The sequence below is a fragment of the Saccostrea cucullata genome, unplaced genomic scaffold, assembly GCF_032062105.1.
Source record: "Saccostrea cucullata isolate Sc308-1 unplaced genomic scaffold, CSIRO_AGI_Scuc_v1 ctg2618, whole genome shotgun sequence".
Taxonomy (NCBI): domain Eukaryota; kingdom Metazoa; phylum Mollusca; class Bivalvia; order Ostreida; family Ostreidae; genus Saccostrea; species Saccostrea cuccullata.
The window spans coordinates 1-20,363 of record NW_026919344.1 but is presented as its reverse complement, the minus strand read 5'-3'; the positions used below and the strand labels follow the sequence as shown (position 1 = coordinate 20,363).

Here is a 20,363-nt window from a genome sequence, read left to right as displayed (position 1 = left end):
TTAGAAGTGAAAGGTCTTTCAGATACGACCTTAAAAACGTAGGTCCCGTGCCGCGGTAGGCGTTGGCACGATGAAGAACCTTAACTGCTCAATGGCCCTGAGTGCCGAGTATAGGTCTAAATTTAAAGCCCTTCACCGGCATACGGTGACGTCTCCATATGAGTGAAAAATTCTCGAGTGGGACGTTAAACAAAATTTATCAAATATCTTCTACTTGAAAAGAAAACTCCTGCTGTGGACTTTCATTTCGACACTTCGCTTTAAATATATCGATAGTATTTCATCAATCAATAATACTTATTTTCAATAATGTATCGACTCGATGAATTCCAGTGAGCGCAAAAAAATTAAATATTTAGATATTTGGTTGACAATATAGGTTAATAGCAAAATGAATATATATTGAAGAGTTATACGGTATATACGATGACTTTGTCACCAAGAACAATCTATCATCAAGTCGAATGCAGGTTGAAGTTTTCGCACTAATTGTGAGAACATCATTTACAAACCTATTTTTCTGTTTGCCAGATCATGACAAGGAACACACGACGAGAGTGACCAGTCGACAGGGAATGCTCACTTCTTTATGGCTTCTGATCCCACCTCTGTTGTGTTAACAGAGTCGTGTTTGCTCTGCCCAAATTTTTTGTTTCATCAAATGTTGAGCTCGATTTATGCTTGTTATTTTCAGGTTTCATTTAAAGGAAAGATCGCAAAATTTGTAATGACTAAAATACTGTCAATTTGACGTAAAACAATATATAAATCATCAATATAACTCATATTTACATTTTTTCCCCAAATATTTTAATGATACAATTATATATTTCAAGAATTTCTAGGAGTTCCAAAATCTTAATGCAATTTTGATTTTTTTTTTCGATAAAGAAATGCTACTTTATCATCTGAATTCCATTGATGTGTGCGCTTTTTAAAACAAATATTTGCTTATACGATTTATCACTTAGCCTTGATTAATTACTGTTGATTAATTCTTTCAATCATGTAAATCAACCTTTACCTATGAACTCAAGACAGACAGACGCATTTCACAAAGGTCCGGATTCATTTTGTGTAAAGTTTTAAAACATTTTAATTAAACATGTAAACGTGTAAATGTATGGGATTTTTTTTTAAATGTTGTTGTGTTATTTGTTTGTTTACTTTTTTAGTCCTTTGTTTTTAATATATGCTATATTTCTTTTACTAAAGAAAGGACAAGGCAATCTGAAAATTTTATTTACTAGTATATTGCTTGTGTCGCTGACATTTTTGTGTGTTTTGATGAGAGAGGTCTTCAGAGTTATTATTATCTTAAATTAATCATTATTTTTTATGTAAGTGAAAATTGATAACATTAACTTGCCGAAATATCAATTACAAAAGTAAAATCAAAATGAAAAATCACATTCAGATCTTTTTTTAACATTTATATTTTCTTTTAAATTAGAAGTCTTTCTACATATAGAAATGAAAAATACATGAAAGCTTTTAATAAATTCTTCTATAGCCTTTAATGTCCAACATGGTTTATAATAGTGTTTTAGAAATTTACTATATTTGCTGTATGCATATTTGTTCCTTTATTTATTTTTTTGGCTCCATTCATCGACTGTATATGAAATATTTCTATCATATTGTCCCTAAATTAATGCAGTTCTCTTCCTAAACTGATAAAAATTATAGATTTCTGATGTTTAACTAGCTAATGAATAAACGAAATAAAATTGAGTTATTGTGATTGGAATAGTAATCATTTTTTTTCTTTTCTCTTGATTGATTTATGGGATGTTCGAATAACTTTTTGAGTTTTACCTTTCCTGAGGTCTGAGGTGCATATTCCACGATGCTTATTTGATGCAATATCGGTTATCGTAAAATTAAAAAAAATTCTTGGAAAAAATATGAAAGTTAATTAAATCTGTGAAATGTTTCATTATTTTAAGTTTTAAGAGATGTAAGAATAAACTTTATCTGTCATTCAGGAGAAAACCAAAGGGAATTGATCCCTACTTATTTTTAATATTGTCATTTTTTGGAATTTATAAGGGTATAGTTATCATAATCATAAACTGTTAATGCATTGTACACTAATGATTTAAAAAGAGGAATATGACCTGTATCATACAAACCAATTGTGACCGGTTGAGAAAATGTATTCAGCAATTGAGGTGCAATTCTTGGTTGAATGAAGATTTTCGGATCTTACTCTTCCATGGGACCTGATCCCACATCTGACGTATTAAGAGGTCCATCATTGCTCTGCTGTCAAGTTGATTTGTTAAATGTTAAATTGATTGAAAGGAGTCAACTTACTTCAGTTAGGTAGCCCAATAGTGTTCTGAAGCGCCAATTGGTAACCATACATTTGTTTAATTTATTTGCAATGAGGGAGTATTCAGTATTTTGTACTGAGTTCCCGGTATGCATGTCGTATTTCTGTCATATTACTTCCTCACAGCTCTGTAATGTTTTGATTTTTGATACGACCCCTAATTGTAACTACGAGAGTGTTTGAGCATTTTTAAGTATTATCTATATATATTTAAATAAGAAATGAAGATAATGGTTGTATCTTTTATAAATACCGTCGGAACTATTCATATTTCCGTATGATATTGTATTCAAAAAAAAAAGTATTCCAGTTGATATTAAGATGTAAACACGTGTTGGCCTATTTTTACGTTGACATGCATATTGATACATGATGTTATGTACTGTAAATCACTTATAAAGGGTTCTTTTCTTGTTATATTGAACAAGCATTATCTAAATTACATGTAATTTAATATGTTACCTGTATTACGATTGTAAATGTGTTTATTTGGCTGCAAACTGAAGTTGTCTTACCAGTCGTCTTGTTTACATTTTTTTTGTCTTCGCTATGCATTGTGGTATACTTCCGGCGTATTTTATTGGATCCGCCGGGCCATATTATTTCGCCGACTTGACACGCTGAATATTTAGTTATTACGTTTCCAAGGTAAATAATTTATTTTTATTATTGTGAATGAATTAAACTTATATTGTCTTTTAATATTGTGTTCAGAAATAATAGTTTTTATGTCTTGGAACTATTTTCTGTTAAGTTTCTCCGTTTTCTTTGAACGGATATTCCGTTAGTTTTCATCAGATTACGTTAGTTTGGAACGGAATCCGTTCCCTGTTAGTATATAAGGAGAGTTCCGTTGTTCAACGGGGACTCCAGCCTTTTTCTCTTTCTTAGGAAGATGTAGGTCTATTTTCTCTAGATTTTTATTGGAAATTTTAGACTTAGAGTTAGAGAAATTAATTATTCACTGAATAGGAATTGTCTGATAAAATTTTAGTATTTGATCTGCATATTTTTTGGAATTTAATTAATTGGGGAAAGTTAATTATTTTTGATTAGAGTATTTTTGTACAGACGACTGCAGCCAATTATTTTATAGTGATTTTCGATTATTGATTATTTTTTGTTCTTTTGATTAATTAGTTCTATCTCTGAATAAACCATCATCTCAAGTTATTTAACTCTTACTCTTATTTATTTTTATTTTGCTGGAGTACATTTATTTCTTTTTTAATGACTGCTTTGGTGTCTAAATGGGGTTGAGGCCGGTCATTCCCTCCCCTCTAATTTACCGTCATACTTAATTGGGAGTAGCCATACCCAGGGCAGCGGGCATAGAGCGCTAGCCCGCTACATTTTATTTGGTGTCAGAAGTGGGATCCACTGTTTTAAGGCGTGGATCCAGCGATACGGACTTGCTACAAATGTTAAATTTTTGATTGTATGATACTTCAATTATGTTTACAAGACGCCAGGCAGCTTTGAGAGAACAAATGGACACTGAGACAAACCAAATAATCTGTCCCACGGAAGTAGAAAATTTCACAGGAGAAAGTGAGGAGGAATTTTTAACAGAATATGATGAGGACAACTCCACATGCAACTCAGATGCAGAGGATCATTCAAACAAAGAGGATCATTCAAACACAGAGGGTGTACATGTACTGTATCCTGAAATTATAGTACAACCCCCACAAAAAGTCAACAGATCTTCAAATGCAAGTCCTCTCATTTCTAAGAACAAGAGAAACAAGACATACACTAAAAGAATGTCAAGATCCTCAAACCTCACACAAGATAGGAATACTCAAAATGAAGGAAAAGATCCTGACAAGAATGAAAACTCAATAAATCAAAGCCAAACAAATATGTTAGAAACATTTGCTCAAATGATAAATGGAGCACTCAGCAAGATGACTGAGACCATAGGGAATATTTTCAAAACTACTTTAAAAGATTTCAAAGAAAACCCCCATGTCAATAAAGAACACAACAAATCACAGACAAAAAGTATGCTCAACAAGAGTACCAACAAGGACTCAAACAGTGATGAGTCAAGTGATGGGTCTGACTCAGGTGACAATGCAAGTTCTGTCTCTACAAACAGGATTTTCAAAGAAAAACAAGTTTCAGTAAAACTACCTGCTTTCAAAGGAGACCCAGATGAAAGTTGGAAAGCCTACATCAATAGATTTGAGGCTCTAGCCAGTCACAACAGATGGACAGACAAACAAAAGTTAGGACAGCTCTTGCCGAGATTACAAGGCATAGCAGGCGAGTTTGTTTTTGAGGAGTTAAGTTCAGAAATTTTGACAAGCTACAGGAAACTGAGAAGGGAACTTGGGAATCGTTTTGGGGTTTATGAATCTCATAAGACCTTTCAGACAAAATTCAGGAGAAGGGACCAGAGAAATGGAGAATCTGCCCAGTCTTATGGTGCAGCGTTAAAAAGCCTCTACAGTAAGGCTTACCCAAATAGAGATCATGTTACACGACAAGAGGATCTAGTTTCACGGTTTTTACTAGGTCTCATGAATGAGAAGGCTAGGATTTATGTCGAGCTAAACAAAGATCCCTCTACCATTGAGGAAGCTGTCAAGTTTATTATTGAGTATGAGGAGACAACTAGGTACCCCAGAGCAGATGATGAAAATGACCGCTATCACAAAAGGAAACAAATACGACAAGTAGGTCAACAGATGAAACCAGCTAGCTCTCCAAAGGCCACAGACAAAAATCCTAGAATTTTCACAAAGCCTAAAATGAATCCTAAAGAAACAGAAGGTCAACAAAAACAAACTCCTGAACAGGGCAGTAGAGTCAAACAGAGTCAGAAAAATTCTGATTTTATAACCAGAGCAGAACTAAAGGACATCTTAAATGAAGTCCTCTCCTCAGAATCCTCTTCAAACATAGAACAGCCCCGTAAACAGAAGCACCCCCTGATATGTTACCGCTGTGGTGAACAAGGGCATTTTGCAAGGAATTGTTCAAGCGAAAAGAAGGTTCAGAATGGAAATGTGGAGAGTAGACTTAATCCTAGAGCTGCTGAATTTAAATCTTCGTCAAACTAGAAAGGGTCAGCTCTGAGGGCCAAGGGATGACCCGGTTGAATTTTAAGGATGGCCAAACTTTTCAAAATTGTTGTATAATTGAGAAGCAAAATACCTGCTTTGATTTGTCTGGAAGCACAGAGGCAGTAGAGGATAATTTGCAACAAATTAAGGGAGATCACTGCGATTTAGATGAAGATATATTTTATGATGCTGAGAGTATAGGTAGTGGGCCTTGTAAATCTCATGATCAGCGGACACTTTGTAAAGTGGAGGAAAATAGGATGGTTGGTTATTTGGACACACTTGGAGACAGTTTAGTGGACTGTGATGTGGTGCCCATTGTTAACCCTAATTGTGAAACTCAGACATATGGTGAGTCTGATACTCAACTTACATCAAGTGAGATGCTTGATACAAATGCCGGTGAATTACTTAATATGAGTGAGTCTGACACTCAACTTACATCAAGTGAGATGCTTGATACAGAAGCAGCTGAACTACTTAATAGGAGTTGTTGCACGGATGTTGTTACTAGTGTTTTAAGACAAATCAATAGCTGTCCAGGAGTATATATAAATGGATCTGTACAAGGAGTAGATTTGGTGTGGACTACAGATACTGGTGCGACAAGATCCATTATATCAAAGAAAACTTATGAGAGAATTCCTCAAGACCAGAGACCAAAGTTAAATAAGTCTACATTGTTAACAAGTGTAAGTGGAGAACCACTGAAAGAGTTTGGAAAGGCCATTTTTGAAGTTCAACTTGGTCATCAGACCTGCCAGGAGGAGATAATTGTGGCAGAAATAGAGGACCAAGCACTCTTAGGATTAGATATACTGTTAAAACCAGAAAATGGACCAGTCAATATAAACTTGCATGATAATACTATCAATTTTGGAGGAACAGAAATTGAATTTAGACAAACACTCGACAAAACCAGGAGGGTTATAGCAGCAGATGATTATGTCATTCCGGCTTACTGTGAGAAGCTGATAGATGTTTTTATTGACAGATTTGAGTCTGACAAGGATTTACAGAGTACTATCTTTTGTATAGAACCTACAAGTGATTTCAATAATCGGTTTCCTCTTTTAATGGCTTCTTGTTTGACAGACATGGAGAATACAATTTCAGCAAAAATTAGAGTTTTAAATCCATTCAATACAGAATCCAAGATACAGCAGGATGATGTTTTAGGAGAAGCAGAACTTGTCCATCCCTTAAATATTACAGAAGTCTTGTCGTCAGAAAACAAGGATCAATTAAGTAGAGAACAAGTTAGGAAACTACAAGTAGATCACTCTGACAAGGGAGACAACTCTTCAGAGTCAATTGTTCCTGATCATCTTTTAGAATTATATAACAGAGCAATTCAAAACAAAACTCATGAAGAATGCAAAGAAATTGCAGATCTACTCTCTAATTATCAGTCTATCTTTTCAAAAGACGATACCGATTTAGGAGTCACTACACTTGTACATCATGAAATTGATACAGGGAGTGCCAAGCCTATTAGACAGCCTCCAAGAAGAGTGCCTTTAGCATTTGCAGAAGAGGAACAAAAAGTTGTCAAACAAATGATGGAACAAGGAATAATTAGAAAGTCCAGTTCTCCTTGGGCTAGTCCCATAGTATTAGTTAAAAAGAAAAATGGAAAAACCAGATGTTGTATTGACTATAGACGTCTTAATACAGTAACTCGCCAGGATGCATTTCCACTTCCTCGAGTTCAGGACTGCTTAGATACAGTCCGAGGAGCTGTATACTTTTCTACTTTTGATCTTACATCCGGATACCACCAGGTACCAGTAAAAGAGGAAGATATTCCTAAGACGGCCTTCATTACCAAATACGGACTTTACGAATTTACTACAATGCCTATGGGTTTAAGTACAGCTTGTGCCACATTCCAGAGACTTATGGAACTTGTTTTGCAAGGATTAAACTGGCAGACTTGTATCATCTATCTCGATGACATTGTTGTTTTTGGATCATCTTTCCAGGAGCACCTGAAAAGAGTTGAAGATGTATTTTTAAGAATAAAAAGTTCTGGAATGAAACTTAAGCCAGAAAAGTGTAATCTTTTCCAAACAAGTGTCACATTTTTAGGCCATGTGGTATCAGCTGAAGGAGTGCTGCCTAATCCCGATAATACTTCAAAGATTTTACAGTGGCCTCGCCCAACCACGGTTACTGAAATTAGGCAACTTCTAGGGATGGGGAGTTATTACAGGAAATTTATAAAAGATTTTGCTAAACTAGTAAGACATTTAGTGGAACTAACTAAAAAAGGGAGGCCATTCATTTGGACAGAGGAATGCGAAGAAGTATTTACACAGTTAAAGGAATCCTTTTCTAGTCCTAACATTTTGGCATACCCTTTAGATGAAGGAGAATATATCCTAGACACAGATGCTAGTGATGTAGCAATTGGAGGCGTCCTGTCCCAAATACAGAATGGCACTGAAAAAGTTATTGCATATGGGAGTCGTTCATTAAATAAGTCAGAAAAGAATTATTGTATTACCGACAAAGAATTACTTGCTCTAAGATATTTTGTAGAGTATTTCAGGCAATATTTGCTTGGACGGAGATTTACAGTGCGAAACCATCAGGCACTTGTCTGGTTATTCAAACTCAGGGAACCAAAAGGGCGTATTGCCCGTTGGTTAGAAATTCTTTCTTACTTTAATTTTTCAGTACAATATCGCCCAGGTCACAAGCATGGGAATGCGGATGCTATGAGCAGATGTGAAAATCCTGCAGACTGTACTTGTCCTGAAACAGACAACTTAGAATATTTAAAATGTGGACCTTGCAATAAATGTCGGAAGAGATCTTTTGAAATGTGTAGTTCTTTCTTACAGAAATCCAGCATGGAACAAGATCCCTGTTTCCAGGCTTCTGGCCAAAGTTTGGAGGCATGTGATCTTGGGGGGGCAGGATCAACAAATCAGGGCAGTGAATACTAGACAACAAACACAGAACAAAGAGAAGGGTTATACTACATTTTGGACAAAATACGGTAGAAGTCAATTACAGAAAGATCAACTAAATGACCCAGACATAGGTCCCGTGTATGAATGGGTGAAGAACCAGACTAGGCCTGATAGGTTAGAAATTTTAATGCAAACACCAGCTGTTAGATACTACTGGCATATCTTTGACACTCTTCAAATTAAAGATGGACTATTACTAAAAGAATTTCACAAGAAAGACAACTCTGGATCTCACTTGCAATTTGTAACCCCCAGAAAATTAAGGAAGGAAGTAATTACCTTAGCACATGACAATTTACTGAGTGGTCATCTGGGAAGGAAAAAGACCCAAGATAAAGTTTCTCGGAATTTCTTCTGGTTTGAAATGAAAGAGGATATTGCAGCTCATGTGTCAGGTTGTAAAGTCTGTGAGAAAAACAGGAAACCATACCACAAACCGAGAGCAAGTTTAGGATGCATGACTGTAGGAGCTCCTATGGACAGGTTGTCCACTGATATACTGGGTCCATTGCCAGAGACCCCAAGGGGAAACAAATATATTTTAACGGCAACTGATCATTTCAGTAACTGGGTTGAAATTTTTCCTATTCCAGATCAGACAGCAGTCACAACAGCTAGGGTACTATTAAATGAGGTTATAAGTCGGTTTGGTTGTCCAGAGTCAATACATTCAGATCAAGGTCGTAACTATGAAAGTAACCTTTTTCATGAATTATGTGAACTTCTTGAAATAAAGAAGACGCGAACTACCCCACGTCACCCTCAATGCAATGGGAAAACTGAAAGGTTCAATAGAACACTCCTCAAAATGATTAAGTGCTATATCAAAGATGACAAAACAGACTGGGACTTGTATTTAGGATGCCTTGGTGCAGCATACAGATCAAGTGTACACGAATCAACAGGTATTTCACCAAATCTTTTGATGCTGGGACGCGAAGTGCGAATTCCTACAGAGATCATTTTTGGCAGTAGAACAAAGGAAGATAACTCTGTGGTAGACTATGGGGAATATGTGGAATCACTAAGGGATCGCTTACAACAAGCACACAAGATAGCTAGACAGCACTTTAATAGCTCTGCAGAGAGACAAAGACACTTCTATAATCTGAAAACTTTTCTCAATAACTACAAGGTTGGAGACAAAGTTTGGGTTCTAAATGAATCCGACACAGGGAAACTTAGTAATTGTTACTGGGGACCTTGTACTATTGTGGAGAAAATCTCAGATCTTACTTACAGAGTGAAATCCCTTGACAAGCGTACCCAGAAAGTTATACATCATGACAAGCTTAAGCCCTATCATGACTAGATACGTACGGATGTTTTCTCCTGAATTATTCTTCCTACGAAATACAAGGATATAAAATTTAATAAATGGTGGTTCTCTTCCAGTTGTAATACAGGTGGATCATTTTGTATGAGAGTCTCTGAATATGATCAGATTTAATTCTATATAGTCCCAAGGGGCGTTGTTCTTCTTATTAAAAAAAAATAATAATAAAATAAAGTAAAATAGGTGTATCTGTAAAATATAGAGGAAAGAAGAAATTTTATATTTAAACTACTTCTCGTCTGGTTCCTGGAGTTGGATGTTGTCGGAGTGGGCTTTGTGACGTCTGTGGAGATTGTTACTTTGCCGGATCATGTACTGTTGGCTCTTCCTATGGATTTCTTCATCTTATATTAAAATAGATAAATATTGTTATCCTTCTAGTCAATATCTAATTAATATGATAATACTTGCCAAACGCATTCTGGAGTTTCCCTAATCACGGGTATTTGCAGAAAGAAGTCTTTTAGGAGAATATTTAGAAGATCCAAGAAGCAAATACATCATAGGTGAAATATTGAATCGTCACACATTATGCATAGCATGTACAAGAGCTGCAGTCGTCACGTAGATATTTCACTAAAGAATACAAGGGGGGATAATGTGTTGAATTTAAACTTCAAGATATTTTTTTATTGTAAAACCTTATTTTGCAGATGGCTGACCTACAGGTCTCTAAAGAAATACTGAAGCGGGGTAGGGCGTATAGATGCCTACTGTGTGATAAGCAGGTTGGGGAGAAGCGATATGTAATTGGCCACATTTACAAATACCACATTCCACTGGATTCCATCCCGTATTATTGTAGCCTTTGTCATTTCCAGACGGACGAAGAAACAAAGCTTAAAGAACACATCAAGAACTACGCCAAACACAAAGAGGCTAGGGAAGGCCTGCTGAGACAAGGGAAGCTTCCAGAGGCGGAGGAATTCTACCTAAACAGGAACAAGGAGGGGATCGTGGCGACTGAAGATATTCACTTCGAGAAATTAAGCAGGGAGGAGTCCAGGAGGATCTGGATGGGAAGGATACAAAAGACAGGATCCGACCTCCCAAGCCACCCATCTACGCCCTCTTCCTCCAGCTGTCCTCCCTCGGAAGTAGTACCTGCCCCTCAACTGTTATCTACCTCCAGCTGTCCTCCTCCCCCTCGTCCTTCACCGGTGGCCGCCACAGCAGTGGTGTCTGTTCCCAGCCCTCTGACAAGTCACACCATCATGGCCCCGCCGTTCCCGGATCTGCTGGATCTTCAAGATCCGGACGATGTGCTTTTCAATTTCTTGACGGAGGATCAAGAATCGGCTAGTATTTCGACTCCTGCGTATACTCCACAGGAGGAGATCGAGGAGGCAGTTACGTTCTCTACTACAACCAGAGAAGTGGAAACCCCTGTTCAAAAGAAGCCTGATCAAGGGAAGGTAGAAACGAGAAGGACTCAAAGTCAACAAGAGCCTGATCAAGGGAAGGTAGAAACGAGAAGGAATCAAAGTCAACAAGAGCCTGATCAAGGGAAGGTAGAAACGAGAAGGAATCAAAGTCAACAAGAGCCTGATCAAGGGAAGGTAGAAACGAGAAGGAATCAAAGTCAACAAGAGCCTGATCAAGAGGGGATAGAACGGAGAAGGAACCGAAACCAAGAAGAGCCTGATCAAGAGAAGGTAGAACCGGGGAGGAATCGAAATCGAGATGAGCCCGGAGAACAAAGGAGGAGCCAAATCAGGGATGAGACCCGACCAGAAGAAAGGAGGGACATGTCACCAACAAGGGTGATGTTCGAAGTGCTCAACCATATGTTCCATCTGCAGAATTCTTTGCGAAATATCCATCATGAATTACAAGTACAAACAGACATCTTGAGAAGCCTTAGGGATAATCGAAACTTAAGAGATGATGTACCCCCAAGAAGACAGAGAACGCCTGACCGAAACTTAAGAGATGAAGCACCTCCAAGAAGAATCATGAGATCACCCATTAGGAATTACCGCAGACCAGCCACTTTTCAAAATTACGGGCCCGTGAAGAGATTTAGAAAGTGAACAATTTAGTTGATAGGATATTAATTATCAGAATGTAATATGGATGTTTATTTTTATTGTTAATCTTAGATTATTTAGTGTGTTAATTGATTATGTACATTTGGATTTAACCGGGATTAATTTGACAGTTTAGATGGGTTGGTGGGTGGTTTTTAACTTTTACAAATTATGTGCCATATTTTGAAAGATGTTCATAAATTTTATTTTTAATTGTACTTATTGAAAGTTGTGAGTAGGGTGAATGATGTATTCATTATATGCAGTGAGTTCACTGATTGCGGTATGTATTATACGTTATAACTTGTTATAAAAGTTTGTTGTTATTGAATTTTTTTTATATTTTTGTGTTTCATGGGGACATGAAACTTTAAGTGGGGGGAAGTGTAATGTTTTGATTTTTGATACGACCCCTAATTGTAACTACGAGAGTGTTTGAGCATTTTTAAGTATTATCTATATATATTTAAATAAGAAATGAAGATAATGGTTGTATCTTTTATAAATACCGTCGGAACTATTCATATTTCCGTATGATATTGTATTCAAAAAAAAAAGTATTCCAGTTGATATTAAGATGTAAACACGTGTTGGCCTATTTTTACGTTGACATGCATATTGATACATGATGTTATGTACTGTAAATCACTTATAAAGGGTTCTTTTCTTGTTATATATATTGAACAATCATTATCTAAATTACATGTAATTTAATATGTTACCTGTATTACGATTGTAAATGTGTTTATTTGGCTGCAAACTGAAGTTGTCTTACCAGTCGTCTTGTTTACATTTTTTTTGTCTTCGCTATGCATTGTGGTATACTTCCGGCGTATTTTATTGGATCCGCCGGGCCAATTATTTCGCCGACTTGACACGCTGAATATTTAGTTATTACGTTTCCAAGGTAAATAATTTATTTTTATTATTGTGAATGAATTAAACTTATATTGTCTTTTAATATTGTGTTCAGAAATAATAGTTTTTATGTCTTGGAACTATTTTCTGTTAAGTTTCTCCGTTTTCTTTGAACGGATATTCCGTTAGTTTTCATCAGATTACGTTAGTTTGGAACGGAATCCGTTTCCTGTTAGTATATAAGGAGAGTTCCGTTGTTCAACGGGGACTCCAGCCATTTTCTCTTTCTTAGGAAGATGTAGGTCTATTTTCTCTAGATTTTTATTGGAAATTTTAGACTTAGACAAATTAATTATTCACTGAATAGGAATTATCTGATAAAATTTTAGTACTTGATCTGCATATTTTTTGGAATTTAATTAATTGGGGAAAGTTAATTATTTTTGATTAGAGTATTTTTGTACAGACGACTGCAGCCAATTATTTTATAGTGATTTTCGATTATTGATTAATTTTTGTTGTCTTGGTTAATTAGTTCTATCTCTGAATACACCATCATCTCAAGTTATTTAACTCTTTCTCTTATCTATTCTTATTTTGCTGGAGTACATTTTTATATCTTTTTAATGACTGCCTTGGTGTCTAAAAGGGGTGGAGGCCGGCCATTCCCTCCCCTCTAATTTACCGTCATACTTATTTGGGAGTAGCCATACCCAGGGCAGCGGGCATAGAGCGCTAGCCCGCTACAGCTCTATCAACTCTTGGCCTTCAAAACCAGTTTTAATGAAAGTCAAATACTAGCATAAACATTTAAAAGTAATGAGAATACGTATTTTTCTTTTGTTTGTTTCAATCTCAAAGTCGACATCTGAGTAACCATAATAAACAGGTTTTTTATTTCAAATGGATATTAGCATCTATTTGGTAGAATTTACCTTTTTTGCACTCGATCTAAATATTAGAAAATGATAAATTTCGATTATTCTTCATAAATGTCAAAACAAAGGTAAAAGTATAATAAAGGTGGTTAGGGGTTATAAACTGTGGTTTGAAATGATTTCTTTTGAATTCAAGCAAAAAAATTCTCGTAATCTTGTAAATAGCATTGACATACTTATTTTAAAAATTTTCTTTATGATTATGGTAAAACGTGAAGGTAAGAGGTGAGTAATATAAAAAAAAATTTCGACAATTTATTTTTTCTTTGACTTACTTTTATTCTTGTAAAACAAATTCTTTTCAACTCAGGCTTTCCTTGTCAATAAATAACAGTATTTTATCACAAATACTTATAGTTTAATGTATAAAACAAAAGAAACCATTTGCGGAAATCGTAAGATATTGACAGAAATTATTGTTGTAAATGTTTGATAATTTTCTTTATCATTCTTTTGACATCGTCCAAGTGTTAAAATCAAATTTCTTCAAATGTTTTTGTCCAATCATCGTGTCAAGAAATATTAATGAATTCAGTACTTCAAAGAGTGTATGTTATGCATAATAATATGTTACAAGATACATCAAACTAATTTACAAGATAAATCATGCAATCAAATCACTGCAAAATTTGAATCAAAGTTTTTCATTTTAGGACAAATGAAATTTCGGAAAAGAATTTGCATTTGATTAATTTATATGATTGGTCAAAGAATTACTTCCTTCAATGACAGTGAAACGTCAATATCCATGCAATGTTCATTCCTAAGGTATACAAAATAGGAGCACAGCAAACACGACCTCTGAAACATCAGAGGTCGGATTAGGTTCCATTGAGGAGTGAGCACCCCTGCAGATCGGTCACACCCGCCGTCGTCAATTCAGTATATAATGGACTAAAAATTAGTATGAAAAACTTCAATCAGCATTTGACTCAATGATGAATTGTATTTGTTGGCAAGGTCATTGTATCGAACAAAGAACTTACGAAATGATGACTTTAATTGAGACGACTGATATTGCTGTTTCCTCAACTTGTTTGTCAATAATTTACCTCGTTTTAGAAATTGTACATACAAAGAGCATGCTCTTGAGTATCGAATCAATCGAGAGATATAAACTCCGTATGCAGGTGATGAAGGTTTATTGCTGCATAAATATGGAAAGTTGACTATTGAAAAGTTAAAGTCATCACGTTTATCATAGGACTTGTTTGTTAGATTACCATTAAAGTCTTTTCGAGTAAAATATCCAAATATGAAACAGATGTGTCGGAGTCTGTGGTATCTTTTATGTCAAGCGATCTTTATCGTACCAACGCCTGTCGTAGCATGGGGTCTCCCCTAAGGTCTCATCCAAAAGACCCGCAACTTCCACTTCAAAGTGCCAAGCGCATGGCCAAGGAACAGTTGCTACTTTTCTTGAGTTAGGCTAGTTGCTGCTGAGATTCGAGCTCACGCCCTCCCGATCATGGAGCGAGCGCGAATTCTAAATGAAGATAATTCAATGTGTACCGCCACAGGTCAATTATTGGATGTCTCCTTTTTTTCAGAATGTGGCGATTAATATCTTAGCTCATAATAATTTGTTCAGAGCATCATGTAATATTGTCATTTTAGATATTTTTATTGATTTACTTTGGATGTTTGAAAAGATTTTTCTAAAAAATAGAATTCATTTAACCAATTTAAAACAACAAATTAATGATGAAAAGGAAATTGATAAGCCGAAATAAATACGCAATATGATTCAATTACTGACACATTATTATCATAACTTTAATTTCTAAATAATAGTTTTCTTGACTTTGTTTTGCCAATGAAATTCATAACATTCCATTCCATTATCAAGCGATTTTAAAAATCGCAGGTAATTTAAAAGAAGTCAATATATTCATGTTCAACCTGAATTACAAGTCGATATTGAAACAAGGGGAAAAAAATTTTTAAAATCTATTTTAAGGATATACGATCCACAGCCAGGAAGGATAACTCTTTAATTTATAATTTAATTCAAAAAGTATTAAAATAAGGAAAAAAATTTTTCAAAAATCAATACAAATGTTAAAAAAGTTGAGTACCTCATAAAATGAAGTAAAACTTGCAGTGCTTTTAATGCATGATTTGAAATTAGAAGTGATTTACAGTGTTTTCAAAAAACACTTCATACAAATGAAACAATGGAAGTAGTTGAAAAATTGTAAAATTTTTTTCTTTAAAAGCCTGGATACCTATGATTTTTATTCCTAAAATGTATTTCTTGATCAATTATCAATTAAAAAATATGCAGTAGGTAGTTCAAATCGCATTTCCTGAAAAATTATTCGAGATTTAAATTTTCCCTATATAAATGATTAAATTTAAAGATGAAAAAGAAACACCGTGGGGAAATACATTTTAATTTGAGAATTTAGAGACAATTTTCATAACTACAAATAATTTTCAGGGAGGCCTTAAAAAAAGACAATTAACAGTGCTTTTAATGAATGATGAGTCGTGAAGTGACATTGTTCACAAATAAATAAATAAAAAAAAAACATAAAAATACATTTAGAAACAATTTCACTACAAATAACAAGGAGGCCTTCCTTTTGATTAGCGTGTGACACAACGCAAAACCGATTTTTTTTCAATTTCCTGACAAAAAAATATTCATATGTCAAGAAAATTATCTGTAAATACATGTTTACACACAAGGTAAAACAATTATATCATTACCAACTAAAAACACTTAATATTTTTTATGTAAATATATAATCATTCTATAGTTGAAAAATGATTCTTTAAATCGGATTGTAAGAGAATATTTCTAATATTGAAACATTATCACTTATGATTAAAATATAAAATGCATGTTGACATCTTGTGTAAAACAAGAAGCAATATAAAGACGATATATCCTTCTGTTTTCACTAATTCAGATGTGAAAAAAGGATGAAGTAGAAAGCAAGATGATATATACCGATCCCAGCTGAAAATGCAGATTACAGTTGCAAATTAAAAATGCAGATTTACTGCCTCGTGTGTTTTAACTTGTACTGTTAATGCGTTTTAGAGGAACTGAGATTAATTTTGTAAATGGTAATCCAAATTATGCTCCTAGTTTCTCTTCTTTCGTGTACTAAATTTTAAATTTACTAGGCGGGAGTCAAAACGGAATTTTAAAACATTGCAATATTTTTCCCATTCAGTAAATTCAAAGTTAAGAACATGAGAATTCCTAAGGATGAAATTCTGTAATTTCTTTTGCCAACTTTAAATTTTTAATATCCATAGCCTAAAAACTTGATATTGAAACGCCAGACTGGGTACCTAAACTTCATTAAATTCTTTCAAACATAGCTGGATCCAACTTAAAACTCGTTTAACTAACTTAATACAACAAATTAAGGATGAAAAGGAAATGGATAAACCGAAATGATTACTAGTATGATATAATTATTGCCACGTTATAATCATAACTTTAATTTCTAATAAATGGTTTTTAAGTTTGTTTTGCCAATGAAATTCATAAAATTCCATTATCAAGTGATTTAAAAAATCGCCAGTAGATATTCGATACAAGCAGATTTTTTAAAAGAAGACAATATATTCATGTTCCAACCTAAATTCCAAGTCGATATTGATACAAGGAAAAACAGAAAACAATTAACAGTGCTTTTAATGAATGATGAATGTCATTCAAAAAATTCAACAAACAATTTGTTGAAGTTAATGATTTTTATTTCTTATTGTTCTTCTCACAAATAAATAAAAGAACAAACAAACATAAAAATACATCTAGAAACAATTTCACTACAAGTAACAAGGAGGCCTTCCTCTTGATTTAGTGTGTGCCACAACTCAAAACCGATTTTTTTTTTCAATTTCCTGACAAATGAAAAATCATATGTCAAGAAAATTATCTGTAAATCTATGTTTACATAAAATTCTGGTAATACTATTATACCATTACCAACTAAAATAATCTAATATTATTTATATAAATATATTGTCATTCTATTGTCGAAAAATGATTCTTTAAATCAGATTGTAAGTGCATTTACTTCGTTATTTTGCTATGGTAGAAAATACCAGTAACTTAAAGCAATATGAGCTGTATCTTTGAGAATTTTATTTTGCTGGTAAAATGTGCTATTATGATTAATTTGTATGTAATTTAAACCCTTTTGACCAATAAGCCCAAAAGAAAGTTTAAAAATGTTTCAGAAGAAATATTTCTGTACAACCAAATATACAGTTTTATATAAGAAATCATTATTGTACAAGACGACAATGATTCAATTTTGCTTCAATCAAAGCTAACAAAAAAAATTCCATCTCAAATATGAACAACAGAAGTTTATAAATGATTTATTTTTCTGTCATTAAATTCGGTAATTACAAATTCGCAATAAAATTTTCCGATGTCAAACATGCAGCTCATATTGCTTGAAAATTAAGGTACATTTGTTCAGCAAGTTACACGCAAACAACATACGGTAAATTATTTTTTAGCAATTTCACAGAACTTCGATGTAAATCAATGAATTCAAAAAGAAAAAAAAATTAAGACAGAAGGTCTAAATGGATTTTAAAAACCTCACCTCGTATACACACAATAGTCAACAAATAGAATTCATTTAAATAAAAAAAAAAAAATAAGTTATATTATGACATATGTTACCACTACAGGTGCTGCAAATTTTAAATCTGTCATCAGAATACTATTTTTTTCACTTAAAACCAAACAAATTAAACAGTTGGAGAAATTTTGATCTACTGGAATTTTCATTTTCGGATACTTTATCATTGCGATTTTGCAGTGGTTTTGATTTCTTTGATATAGTGGATAATGTGCACTTGATGTCTGCCATAAAACTTAAAACGGGGAACATTTCTTTCATTTTGTTGAGATATTTCACAAGTTCAAACGTATTGTAAGTACATTTTATCGGATTATTTCTTAAATCAATAATCACAGGAACTTGTCCATCGATGTAAGAAGCTATATTTCTAGGTACATCAGTTATTCTGTTATGCTGTAGATTTACAAAAATTATTTTTCGACGCCCAGATACACCTGGCTTCTCGAAAGCAAAATTTCGAAGAAGGTTTTTTGACAAATCGAGAATTTCTAAGGCTGGAAAATGTTTGTGCCATTGCTTAAGGTGCCTCGGCAAATGAGTCAAAAGATTTGAAGAAAAATTGAATGTCTTCAGGTTTGGATAATCTGAAATATCTGTCATAACGTCAAAATGAATGGAAGAAACACTGTCACTCTGTGATTCTTCCATATGGAATAAGCTGTGGTAATTACAAGCATTTTCACGATTCCTCGACTGTCGACGCATAGCTGAGAACGCTCTGTCTAGATCTTTAAGGGGAGGAGGGGACGAGGTAGGTAGAAAGGAAAACGAAATATTCCTCATCACGTGACTCCTGACCGTCTGCTGGCCACAGTTGTAGGATTTTGATACCCGGGTAAGCAGAGTCCTTTGAATGTTTGAATTAACATCAGTTTCTATGGTGCAGTCAATCATTGAAATATCAGTAAGGGTATCCGGATATATTGGGTCTTTATTATATTCGGAAAAGTATCCTTTAATGTTACAATTCTTCATATGAAACTTTTTAAGACCACGAGCTCTCATAGGCCACGGAAGGTAAACGGAGCCGCTACCAAGGCATTGGAGGTTCAGCTCAACATGCTTTACCGGACTTTTTAAGGAATCCAGCCACGATCTAAAGTACACAAAGTTCCACTGATCATGTATGGTAAATGAACAAAAAATGTAACCTTTTACGGGGCTATAACAGCTCCTTATTCGTTGCATTGACGTCACTGTCCATGTCAAACTAGCCACAGTGAGAATTGTTAGGAAAAACTTGTTTTTGCAATGTGAAGCCATAGTTGTTTTGACTTCGGCTCGCTTTGGAACAAATTGTTATCAATGTATACATTCCATGTTTTAGCATCATGTTTTATAAGAGACTTGCAGGGTGTGTATTACGGACATTTCCGTGCAGGAGGGTCTGTGGTTAACGGTAGAGTTTACCAATCATGACATTTTTAACTCGGTCCTTGTTTATAATTTAGAAGTATGTCAAGCACTGAATTGTTCTGAACACTTGGAACAAGGATGTCTATTCGCTGATTCAGGATCGTGAATGCTAATTGAGTAGCAATATTCTGATGTTTGTGGTTTGGCAATGAAGCTCAAAATATGCTTTTTGCATAAAATAAAATGATAAGAGGTAGCATTCCACGTAAAAAATAATCAAAATAGTTTTTGCGTTCATGAATATTGCTTTTTAAAACGTTAAAATCCCTTCCTTTATCAAATGCAATAGTCTAAAAATAAAATATTTTTGCATAAATTATTTATTAGATTTTTTTAATCATATTTAATTCAAATTAGAATATTCTTCAAATTTATATGATTCTGCAGAATTTTTTAAAGAAATGAGATTTTGATAGTTTATGAAGCACTCGCTAATTGCGACTGATGATTTCCTATGAAACTCAAAAACTTATCATTCAAACTATTTCTTGCTTCCGACTTGCTGATGAATTAATGCAAAAAGATTTCTAGAGAAACATTTTCAAGAACGTGGAATCCTGTGACCGATTAATCAAAACTAAATACAGCAACCCATAACTTGTCTCCTTGCATTAAATAAGGAAAGCGGAAATGCAGAAGAAATTTCATATATGGATAGCTGAAACATCATGTGATACATAGGATGCATTCTGATTAGTTGTGAATTTAAATATTCGATAAAAAGGTCGCGTCGAACGTCACAGATCAGGATGAAGTTACAAATTATA

At 34.2% G+C, this 20,363-nt stretch overlaps 1 protein-coding gene across 1 annotated transcript; it reads right to left on the bottom strand.

Moving 5' to 3' along the window:
* Window positions 1-18,144: 18,144 nt before the first annotated feature.
* On the bottom strand, window positions 18,145-19,443 carry LOC134229723 (uncharacterized). The gene has a single exon (XM_062711504.1). It carries the CDS (start codon window positions 19,441-19,443, stop codon window positions 18,268-18,270), a length of 1,176 nt encoding a protein of 391 aa, XP_062567488.1. The 3' UTR covers window positions 18,145-18,267.
* Between the last annotated feature and the right edge of the window lie 920 nt (window positions 19,444-20,363).

Bases quoted from the DNA above. Each gene is read 5' to 3' on its own strand.
- LOC134229723 (XM_062711504.1), bottom strand. From the start codon at position 19,443: ATGGCTTCACATTGCAAAAACAAGTTTTTCCTAACAATTCTCACTGTG.